Source organism: Bolinopsis microptera, chromosome 3 (genome assembly GCF_026151205.1).
Source record: "Bolinopsis microptera isolate Bmic1 chromosome 3, MBARI_Bmic_1.0, whole genome shotgun sequence".
NCBI lineage: Eukaryota > Metazoa > Ctenophora > Tentaculata > Lobata > Bolinopsidae > Bolinopsis > Bolinopsis microptera.
In genome coordinates, this window is record NC_087074.1 from 8,750,506 (window position 1) to 8,762,880 (window position 12,375).

The 12,375-nt window shown below is 37.5% G+C and overlaps 1 protein-coding gene across 1 annotated transcript; it reads right to left on the reverse strand.

Annotated features, from left to right (window-relative positions):
• Positions 1-3,966: 3,966 nt before the first annotated feature.
• Positions 3,967-11,316, reverse strand: LOC134812452 (Golgi SNAP receptor complex member 1-like). The gene is made up of 7 exons (XM_063819877.1): positions 11,238-11,316; positions 11,022-11,118; positions 10,773-10,848; positions 10,411-10,539; positions 9,815-9,873; positions 5,162-5,230; positions 3,967-4,540 (listed from the first exon to the last, which is right to left on the reverse strand). Exons 1-7 carry the CDS (start codon positions 11,311-11,313, stop codon positions 4,309-4,311), a joined length of 738 nt encoding a protein of 245 aa, XP_063675947.1. The 5' UTR covers positions 11,314-11,316; the 3' UTR covers positions 3,967-4,308.
• Positions 11,317-12,375: the final 1,059 nt, after the last annotated feature.

The window sequence follows — 12,375 nt, forward strand, 5'->3', positions numbered from 1 at the left end:
AAACCAGGAGTCGAGCCCCCCTTCAGGCTCATCACGGCACTTCAAGATGGAATCACAAAACGCAGTGATGTTTTCCTTGCTAGCCAATACCTGAAGGATCTTGAAAAGGATTTCTGCACTGACCTTTTGACTGATAACACCGATGCCCTTCAATGGTTGGAATTCGTGGATAGTGAACATTCCCCAGTACAGAAGAAAGGCTTCAGATCGTTTACCTACGACTTTAAGGCCCTCTATGACTCTAACACCACCCCTCGTCATAGAGGCCTTGAGGTCCGCTATGTCATCATGTAGAGAAGATTGGTCTGAAGACTTCTGCCAATGGCTCACACAACTGGTGGAATTAAGCCTCCGATCCTCTGTAGGGGTGTTCGATCAAAATTGGTTCATACAGCTTATTGGTATCCCTACGGGTGGATCACTATGTGTCCAAATCGCAAACATAGCAGTCTACTACCTAATGAACAAATGTGATTATAGTAACCCAGAGCTCATGAAGAAGATCGTATCAGCCAGGCGTTACATTGACGACGGAGCAGGTTTGTTTGAGGGAACTACAGATGAGTTCAAAATTTGGATTGCAGATGTCAACAAAGCACTCCTCCCCCATGGCCTAATTATTGATGAGTACCAAATAGAAGATCCTGGTAAATACGTATCTTTCCTTGACATAATGTTCACTTTCGATTCCTTGGGCTCCCTCCAAACGGATTTGTTCATAAAGAAAACGGACTCTCGTTCATACAGGGTGTTTCGAGACTCGTGTCCAAATTTAAAATTTTAATTTTTAATTTTATGAAGGAGCAAAATTAGATGCAATCAGTTTTAAAATGCTGGTTATACCTTACATTTTAGTTATCTCTCACAAATTCGTTTCAAAACTCATCTTTTCGCAAATTTGTATCCTTTCGAAATTTTCTTCGAAAAAATGTCAAAATCTGGCATATCAGACAAAATGAGAGTAGACATGGTCAAGCTTTTTTATGTCAACGGAAGTAGTTGGACTGCTGCTAGGAGGGCACTTTCAAAGAAATACGGTAATGCAGGCAGGAAAATTCATCTTAGGACTATTCAGCGACAAGTGACGAAATTTGAGAGAGAATTGACTCTCAGAAGGAAACCAACAGGCGGGGGTGCAAAAACGGCAGTTAATGAGAAAAACATCAAAAAGTCGACCAAATCCTTGACAAAAGCCCTCGACGTTCTGTAAGGAACATCGCTAAGAGAACTAAGCTATCTACCACAACCGTTTGGAGGATCTTGAGAAAGGAGTTGGGCAAATAACCATACAAAATTCAGATGTTGCAAGAACAGACGGCAGCAAACAAGCAGCAAAGAGTGGACTTTGCCAAGCAATTTGCTAGCAAAATTGAGTCTGATCAAAACTTTTTGAAGAACCTTATTGTCTCCGATGAAGCTCACTTCCAACTATCAGGGTGGGTTAATACTCAGAATGCCCGAATCTGGTCAGATAAGCAACCCTATGCCACCGTGGAAGGTCCAAAAACCAGAGAAAAGGTGACTGTTTGGATGGGCCTCAGTTACCATGGTGTCTTCGGACCCCACTTTTTCGAGAATGAAGAAGAGAAGGCAGAGACGATAAGGACAGCAAATTACATTGCTATGTACCTACACTTCAAAAGCTCCCACCCAAACCATATCTATTCCGGTATCGTGTACTCTCAATGCCTTAGACTCAGAAGGATCATCAACTGCCAAGAACGCCTCAAAGAACACCTCAAAAAATCTTTCCTTGCTGCGTGTTACCCTAGGAAAATGGTTGATAACATTTATAGTAATAAGGTTCTCAATTCAACAAGATCACTTTTACGCAAAGTTCAGACTCCTGATGACCAGAAGGGTATGAAGAACACCTCTCAAGAACAAGGGGTTTCAGTGAAAGTGACACTGTTGAAACATCCCAAGAGACCTCCTCAACAGCTTCCACGCCTAGGAAGAAAATATTCAGTTACACCAAGAAGACAGGGCCGAGCCTAAAATCTCGCCTCGTCAAATTGAAAGAACTTGCTTTAGGAGCTAAACATGGTCCAACCAGCAAATGCCATATGCCAAGATGCAAATGCTGCAAGCTTGTCAAAGGCAGACATGAATTCAAAGTGAACGGCAAGAAGGTTAAAGCTTCCCCTGGAAACTGCCTGAGTTACAACATCATTTATCTGTTCCAATGTAGTTTCTGTGGAAAGGCTTACGTCGGTCGCACTACTCGCTCTCTACGGGTTAGGACTGGAGAACATAGGGTCAAATATTATAAACTTTTAAATGGTGATAAGGTAGATGAAACAAGTGATGAATATAGTTTGGGCTTACATTTGTTGGATCATGGTTTTAGACAAAGGGAAGATTTTAACAAAATTTTTAATGTGTCAATTACTGATAATTCTAGTCCTAAAACTTTAGAAGTTCGTGAACATAAATATATTCAACAACTCAAGACTTTAAAACCTTTGGGAATAAACACTATAAATCCTTTTGGCCTTCCCTTAGATTTTTAAAGGAATTTAGTTTTACTAACTTTTTACAATTTTTAGGCTTATGTCACTGAAGATGACGCCTTGCAACATGTTTGACGATAGCCTGTAAATTGATAGTTTGATCTCAGTATTTACAACAAATCAGCTAGCTTGATTGATTCAAAGGGAGAATTAAATTCCTCTGGTAGGCCTTCTCACTCTTAGACGAAGACGCTGTAGATAAATTTCTAATCCTTAGTCGGAATGTACTATGTAGTTCTACGTTTCAGAACAACAGTCTCCTTTCATTCCATAAAGTTTAGGATTAACTGTAAAGTTAAGATTTCCAAAAAATCACTCACCATTGCGCGCCTATCTGAGGTGTCGACAAATGAGAATTTTTCTAGAGCTTGCTAGAATCTCTGCTGAAATTAGTACACGGTTACTTAAATGAATTTTTATTTGTTGAGTTACCTTTTCTAAATCTTATTAGTCGATCACTATCAGGATGAGAGGAGAGGTGTTAATAAGAGGTAATAGCTTAATTATTATTGTCTCACTGAATTTAAAGGTGTTAATAAGAGGTATTTGTTATAGTTGTGAATTTTGAAATTAGCTTAATTATTATTGTCTTACAGAATTTAATCACTGTATCTCGACGAGCACTTAAAGGTTCAATACACAGACCACTATCTGAGATAGGGTTATTGGTAAGTTATTCCAAATAAGGAGATTGTATCATATTATCACCTATCAGTACTTTATCTGTCTTATCATGACCAATTATCACAAATAAAGTTAATTTGGGATAATCTATAATCTGATAATAGACATCAGGGCTCAGAAGAGAATCAAATCATGCTGAATAATGTTAACAATAGCTATTAACCTTACTCAGGACTCCCGTATAGGCCGTATTCACGAAATCTGATAAATCAGGACATGAATAACGTGTTTTTTATAATTTCTACCTATGCGCAGGTATATAAGGTCGTGCGCGCGTCTGACATCACTGGCAAACTGCTTAGAAGAACCCTAAGTTCTTGTCAGAGCGCTCCACGCTGTGAGTGCATAAATGTGGCAATTGTCGCACGATTCCCACGTCATAAACATTATTAGTTGTTGTTATTAGTTATCATTGTAACTTCAATCTTTAACAAGGGCATCATTGTAATGAGTTCAGCAAATATTCGTTCACAATAGTCACGTACTTCATCCCGACAACAAGAAAAACAATTTAGGGCCACTAACCTTTAAGATTACAGTTGCTGGATACTGAAAGAGTTATAGGCTTGTTGTACATCACAGAATAACCACCTCTAAAAAAAACTAGTGATGAGTTATAACGATTATTGAGAAATTTACATATGTATGATGATGTTGAAAACATGACGTGGACATATATTTTTAATGTATCAGTTTTTAAGCAAATTTAGTATCATTTTGAGGTGTCGAATCTTTGGAGTCAAGTCGAATGAAACTGGTTTCATTATACATAAAGTTGCAAAATTAGAATATTGAAGATTAAACTTTTCAATTAAGAACAAAATATCACGGAACTGATTCCATTCAGACTTTTAAATAACTAGCAAATTAGTACTACCTAATTAACAAATAAGCAATTATTATTACCATTCTTAATTACATAAAAATGAAAGCCCTGAGGTCATGACACAAAAATTGAGCGTGCTAACTGCTAATTTGATTCATCCTCTTAACTCTTAAGTCTTCAATCCATCAAAATTGGTTCATCAGTTATTTTCTATCCATCAAAACTCTTTGAATTTCATTTCTTGTCCCTGAGATTCCCATGGCAATGCCACTTTTCAACAAACACTCAAGCAAACAAGAATAACGCAATGAGACACCCAGTAATCACAGCAGCCATGATAATAGAGTCTCTTCTAGAGCGGACATTAATCTTGTTCATTAGGCTCCCGATCATAGGGAACTTGTTTGAGATAGCGTTCATTTTATTAGTGATCCCTGACAGACCTCCTCGTTGAGAATACAGATTCTCTTTTGTAGCGATGGCTATGCTGATTGCGTCGTTAGTTACTCCGTCAGCTCTGGGGTGTAGTCACGTTAGATACGATTAAATTAACATATTATCATATTTAGTAATATTAGATTATTATATCAGTTAGTTTACTCGATAAATGATCGTTTCACCATCGATCAAGAAGCACCTGCTTACCTGCTATTTCATTTTTTATTTCAAAATTCAAATAAACTTTACATCAATTTATTACAGTTATATTCAATAGAAAAGACCACAATATCTCCTGTGAGGCAAAAACATGGAAAAAGAGAGCTAGAAAAATATTCATGAGACTCAACACTACCAGACTACAGCTGGAGTGAGAAACATTATGTAAACATCAAAGTAAAATTTATTTCGGCTGAACCAAAACACGGTGGTAAAACCATAATTACATTGGTGCCGACCCTACATAAAATCATTAATAAATAATCAAGAGAACAAATTTATATATATACGATACCTTCTTGCTATTACTCAACAAACTTACATGACATAACAACAAAATAACATAATTATATATTATAAAAAAATAATAACAATCATAATAACAATCATAATGTTTAACAATCATGTTAGTGATGAAAAGGTTAACCATATCCATTATCCATTATAATAATTTAAATAAGAATACAGAACTGCAGCTTACCCCATGATGTTTTCGTTTTCTTTTAAAAAGAAATCTTGTTTTCTGTTATTCAAGCCGTTCTTAAACGAGCTGAAAATATGGAGATTTAATAAATTAACTAAAAGTACCAGTTTGTGTGCATTGGATGAAGTTTGAACGCCAAATGAGGATGGAACTAACAAACAGATAAACAGGTTTCAAATACCGCTCTAGTTTAGCTGCTGCCTGGTTTTAGTTATAATATTCAACAAACATATATACGTCTTCTCCGTCTATTGAGACAGCTGCAATAACAGGGTTTACTTGTCTTTTTAAATAGTGAGCTACTAGTTCACTAATGATATTTTGACAGCATGGTAATATTGACCCCAGGCAAAGACCTGCAACATATTCGCCCCATTCACCCAGCCTCATAACATGGCCAAGTCAACTGGGGATCTAACCCTTTTTAAGTGAGTGGGCTTACCTCAACTAATGGTATTGTAGCAGCGAATAGCCTGTTGAAAAGTGATCTGTATGCAGTATTAGAGAAGCAATGGTCATAGTATGCCCTTGTGGTCTTGGTGACTCAACAGTTGTTGTTATTTTAGAGCTTGCGGCTGGCGGCAGGAACCATTTTATTAAAAATTTTAAAACAAAATCCAGCAAATTTTCACGCCAAACATCGTATCTCCGACCCAAGACTCGAGATCTGAACCATGGCAGGCCCTCCCAAAGCATTAGAATACACGAGATCTGAGCCAAGTAATCTGAGCAAGGTAACCTGAACCCCTTTATTGGCTAGTGCCCGAAGTGGTCTTACCAACGAGGATGCTTTGACTTCTTCTACCTTAGGGGTCGTTCACATATTACGTAATCATTTTTTGAAACATTTTTACCTCCCCCCTCCATGTGAACGACCCCTTAGTGTGACAGAAATAGTGGATAAGTTCTAACTACCAAGGATTATCGCCTTCATACAAGCAACAACGATTCACCAAATGCGGAGAAAACGAAGTTTAACGTTTTTCTCCACATATTAATATTTTACCGGGGTAAGCACAGGGCTCCAATGCTCTAAATTACAGTGGTCATGATCTATCCTATATAGTGATAATGACCACAGTCCCTGCGAAGAAGGAGAACCTAGAAATCCGATCGTTGGGTTTAGTTGTCGTATTTCCGATTTCGGTGCAGTGATATGACCTGGATTCAGTTGTCGTTTTGAGATTTAAGCTAATTGGTCACCCAATTAAGCTGATTGGGATCCTATTAACTGCGTGGGAACTAGATTCAATTGGGTTCAGTTGTTGGTCACCCGTTTTCGTTTTCTTTTAAAAAGAAATCTTGTTTTCTGTTATTTAAGCCGTTCTTAAACGAACTGAAAATGTGGAGATTTAATAAATTAACTAAAAGCACCAGTTTGTGTGCATTTGATGAAGTTTGAACGCCAAATGAGGATGGAAATTTCAGATGAAAATGATCTTGTCCCTGGTTTAATGTTTAACACCCTACAGCCTACGTAGAAACCAGATTCCTGGATACCAGGTATCTTTAATGTATATAACCAAAGATTAAATTTTGACTACAATTTATATAATATAATCTCGTGCCTTCTAAGTAACCCCATTAGTCACATATATACGACTACTTGGCACTGCTTACAGGGCTGGTCGCTGGAGGGTATGAGATTGAATTTTGACTAAAATTTACATAATATACGACTACTTTGTACTACTTAGAAGTCATGAGATTGTAACAAAAGGTTCCTGGGCCCCAGCGCCTGGGGATATTCAACACTATTACACTGGTCTGCCGTCAGAGTGAGTTAAGCTCTCTCAAAAATCATATAGAGCCATAAAATGAACATCTAGTTAATGTTAATGCTAATAAGTCAAGCAAAGGGGAGCCGTCTTAAAGTACGAGCCATTGTCAGCTTTAAATTGCTGATGAATATTTAAGATCAATTTCGAGGGGGGTGTGCAAGGCTAATTATACCACTTTTTGGATATTCAGAAATACGCTGCTGTGATTGGTAAAAGGTAAAAGTCACGTGACAAACGAGCAGTGTAGAGCCAGCCCACCATTTCCCATCAGCTCAATTCAGTTAAACCACTCAATGTTTCGTTTGATGTAAATTAATTACGATCTATAACTCTATAAAGTATAGATGTGGATACTGGTGGGGAGGTGAAACACATTTGTTTACTTTAATAGTAAGCACATGTTCAGCGGGTTGAGGAGGTGAAACACATTTGTTTACATTTTTAGGGTAAGCACATGTTCAGCGGGTTGAAGAGATGATACACATTTTGTATTATAGAAGGCTTGTAACACTTGTAACGCTTTCTTGTTACCCCCCTTTGAAGGCTCCGAATTATTTTCTGAACGAAAGCTCAAAAATAACCGAGAAATCGACCTTCTTATTAACTCATTTTGATGACTGTTTCTGACCTAAAATTGCACGAAAAATCGATTTAGCTAGGTTTCAGAACCTATAAACACTTCCTTATCCCTCAAAATTGATGTTTTATAGTTGATACGAGCAACAAGCAACATATGTTTTGATCCTTCGGTTCTACTCATGACCTAGGCAGTTAAGCTGAACCCGACAGATCGAGGCAATCCTCACCTAAACTGATCAAACTGGTACTTACACAATTTTCAGATATAAATGTTCTTTGCGATACGTTTATTGCAGCTTTGCAACTTGAGTGAAGACCAGAGTACGAAAACACACAGCAGGTAAGCAACTCACTTTTGGTGACTGTTCCTCACGAACATTCTGATCCTGCAACATATGAACAGCTAGGGAGATCGTCTCCTTAACAAATCGGACTAAAAATGTAAACAAATGTGTTTCACCTCCTCAACCCGCTGAACATGTGCTTACTATTAAAGTAAACAAATGTGTTTCACCTCCCCACCAGTATCCACATCTATAGTATGGGAAGTTAACAATTAACATTGCAGAAGCCAAGTATTGAGATCGTTTTCAAGAGGAAAATGGGTACTTCCAACTTCTTGATCCTCCTCGCTGTGATGATCACTAATTCTCTGCAACAAGGTTGGTAAAAAGATTACACTTTCAAGCTTGGCCCCTTTTCTACCGCAAGTTACATGGCGACTGACAAACGTTTCCTATACAGAAATCCATTACCTCCGAGACAGATACATGTACTTTTCAAATATCGGTTTGCAGTTAGATATTTTCTACAGTTCGAATTTTTATTAAAATTAAACGATAAATTGTGAGAATTGCATGTTTCAGTGCTGAAATGTTTAAATGCTGAAGACGTAGCAAACAAAGGAGTTGATTATCGAGGTACAAAATCCACGACACGAGAAGGCCACACTTGTCAGATATGGACTTCCGAACAACCTCACCGACCAAATAAATCTATTAGAGATTTTGTAAGGTAATTGGGACATAACTTTCACTAGCAGCTACTAATATGAACAAAATAAACGAAAATTGGTTGACCTCTTTTATTCAAGTCGCTGTAGTATTTTGTAAGTACTTCCAAATCATGATTTCAGCTCGGGCCTGGGGCTCGATAAAGGAATAGGAGATCACAACTATTGTCGGAATCCGGAAGCGGATACACCGTCCGTTTGGTGTTATACAATGGACCCAGGTGTGAGATTTGCTCTATGTGATGTCCCTCCTTGCAGTGAGTAAATATATTTATGTGGAATCAATGGGACGGGACCAATATTACTCCTCCCCCCCCCACTGGGAGACTTTGGGACCGGAACCTGATCCGGCCCCCAAAGAGGGGTCAGATCACGTCACCAATTAGTGACGATGTGTAATCAAGGATGATGGTAAGTGTTGTGGGGTGTGTCATAGATAAAAAATATTTCCCCCCCGGCCCCCCCCCCCCCCCCCCTCATAGGAGATTTGTTAATTATCAAGAAGCTTCTTATATGGTGATTTTAATCAATGTACGTATTAAGTAACCCGCTCTAAACCCCCTCTCCAGACCCAGTTAACGGTGGTTGGAGTTCCTACTCCTCCTGGTTACCCTGCTTAGCAGGAATACAGACAAGAACCCGAACCTGTACAGCTCCTCCTCCAGCTGACGGAGGAGAAGACTGTTCTGGATCATCCTCCGAGACTCAGAGCTGTAATCCCCTTTTATACGGCTCAGGTACATAATAATCATTAAATAGGTTCTCAATATTTTCCTCTTCCTAACCTACCTATGTAGGGCATGGGACGGTTAGATGGAGGAAAATTCTTTTAGATTGATTAGTTTTTTAATTAATTGGAAATTTGTTGTTGTAAATTAGATATCAGTGTGGGACTTCAAATACGGCAAGAATATGAGCTGTTGGGACAGATCTATCTCAGAGAAGTTTTTATGCGATCAAGAGGGAGGGTGAGAGAAAGGGGTAACTGACCGGTAGACTGCAACAGAAAGGGACAGAAAAGAGTAAGGCAAACTGAAGGAGAGAGAAAGAAAAATTTTGTGGAATAGTAGAAAAGGGACAGAGATCGAGTATTTCGAGTAACTTTTCTACCAAAATTAAACAGCAAAAAACTTAAAACCTGCTCTCAAACGTTGTAAAATTATATCACGGATATTTTTTCACTTTTCTTGCATTTTTATAACCGTCGTAGTTTAGAAGTACTTTACAGTGAAATAGTAATTGTTATGTTCTGAATGTAATAACAAAATAATAACTTACTTCACTTGATGGACGGATCCCAGTAATTCTTCTCTGTCCTTGAATGCTTGTATGTTTGACTGAAAACGTTGTTATTTATCATTAATAATGAATTTATCTCGTTTTTCTCCTATGAAGCTAAGTATTATATTCCTAACATGGTAACGACAACAAATCAGCCGGGCCAAGAAAAATTGTCATAAATCAAGCCCTCCTTTATTTAGAAACACATACCCTTCCATTGCCTCCACTTTCTATGTTAAGAAAGCGTGTAGAACCATTGGAAATCATTTGGCCAGTTATTCCATTTCATTGATGTAAAGAATAATCCCAGATCAATGAAGAGCAGGTGTTCTCAAAGATTACTCCAAATGATTAGTTCACAGCTAACTCAAAGACGATTTAACAGACAAATGATTTGACTAATAAATTCTTGCTAGTTCATTACACTGTGCAGTGCACAATCAGAGAACGATCGCTTTTGAGCATATTTATAAAGTCTTCATTAACAACTGCACTTGAAAACACCATGGTATTTCATTCATTGGGTTATAGAATGTGATAAAATGTTTAAGGGGTAAAAGAAGTTTACTTCATCCAAATAAATTATAGCTTGCCTTGGTTTTACAGTATTCTTGTGTGTAATCCTGGAGTATGTCTCTGTGTCTCTGACAGATGTGTCTCATTGAAGCAGTTGTGTTCACACTTCCCAACAAATCTGCCATCTCATCGTTCGCTGATGTCAGCTGAAATGTGATCCACTAAGAGTATGGTCTTAAAAAAGACTACTTTGTAGCTAATTAACCCCTGATTCCTTAATAAAAAATAGCAAATTAAGTGTAAAATGTCACAGTAGGTGCTAAACCCCATATTACTGAAAAAGATATTTGGATTTTTCTAAACATGTTTTCTAAATAAAATGCTAATTAATAGCTTTATCAAGAGCACAATAAAGTGCCATTCACTGTATCTAACTTACGCTAGCCAATATACTTTCAATTTCAACAGACATGGTGTCGAAGATGTTGTCTCCTGTTAGAAGTGGTGCAGCGTCCCTGTAAAGGCAGCACTACAGTAAACTGATATACTATACTAAATTAGGGAAACTAATAACTATCTTGAAAAGTAATTATTGGACACTTTTTGATAAGTAAAATGTAGATGGTCAGATATGAACCAAGGCAATTTATGGTTAATAATCAATAAAATTTGAACTATCATTACTAACCTCTCCATGTCTTGTGCAAAAGAGTTGCCAAGCTTTGAGAAAGCTACAAGCTTTGTATCCAACTCATTCTCATAAGACCGTGCATGTTTTCGCAAATCTGAAATAAATAGCAAAAGTAATAACCAAAAATTGGGTTATTAATTTTTTATGAAATACAGAATTTAAACAAGAACTCAGTATATAATACATTATACAGTATTAAAATAATTTTCTTACCATCCCACCGTGAAGTAGAGTTGAAGGTCATGTCTAATTCTGATACCAACAATTCTTTTTCAAATTCACGTGACATCAAGCATCTACCAGAGGGTTCAGTCAATAGTACAAAGCAAATCTGTATTTTTAATAGTGATATAAACAATGATGGCTGGTGAAATTGTCGAATTTAAACAATGATAGAATCATTGCTAATTCGCTGTGATCTTTACTTCGGCTGTAACTAAATTATTACAAACATGTGCTTCAAGTGAAAAGATTCCAGTACAGTTGAAGACTGCAAATATAACATCTCCATGTAAAATAGCCTGCCTTACGAGCTCGGAATTGAATAGGGGAGCCTGCCTAAAGGGGAGCATGCCTAAATTTATTCACTATCAAGGTGTAATTAAATGTATTTTGATGTAGATGTGTTTTACCTAGATTTTTGTAAAGCATTTGATAGTGTTCCACATCAATGAATTCTTACAAATTTGGGTGTAAATGGTAACACAGATATTCTGAAGACTTTTTATTGGGAAGTAAGTTTCAGATATTTGCTGGTGGATCATTTTACCTGGCCTCTGTAATGTTTTACCAGTAGTCCCACATGGAGATGTAATTGAAGCCTACAAAATTGTGAATGGATTGGTTGAGTATGGAAAAGATATTTTCAATTTAAGTAGATCAGGAGATAAAATTAAAGCAATTCATAAAATCGTTAGCACTAAATCTAACGGTATTGATCATAGAAATATTAAAACCTTGTCAAATAATTTTTTATATGAGTATTGTGCTCAGTTGTGTTCTCCATCTATACTATAACATGTCATGGGATTAGAGATACTAGAAATTATCCAGTGAAGGTTCACCCACCTTATCGATGGTATTGGAAAACAGGGAAAGATTGAGGCCTTACAGATTACAACAGTTGCATAGAGGTGGGTTAGAGTTGTCTCACGTCATGACCCTCATTTCATTTAATGTATCTTATCGGGACAAAAGCCACGATACAGCCACGCACTCGTGCACAGCTTTACTGGGCCGCGCTCAGCCTGTCATTCCGCCTAATCTCTATATGTTAATGAACATAATAGCCTGGGGTTCCCAGGTAAGCACAGCTGGCCTATACAACAGCGTGATATGAGGCCGAGTTGTA

Bases quoted from the DNA above. Each gene is read 5' to 3' on its own strand.
- LOC134812452 (XM_063819877.1), bottom strand. From the start codon at position 11,313: ATGTCACGTGAATTTGAAAAAGAATTGTTGGTATCAGAATTAGACATG. The intron at 11,119-11,237 runs GTAAGAAAATTA...TATTTATTTCAG, and splicing joins CTCTACTTCACGGTGGGATG to ATTTGCGAAAACATGCACGG. The intron at 10,540-10,772 runs GTAAGTTAGATA...ATCACATTTCAG, and splicing joins TTGAAAGTATATTGGCTAGC to CTGACATCAGCGAACGATGA.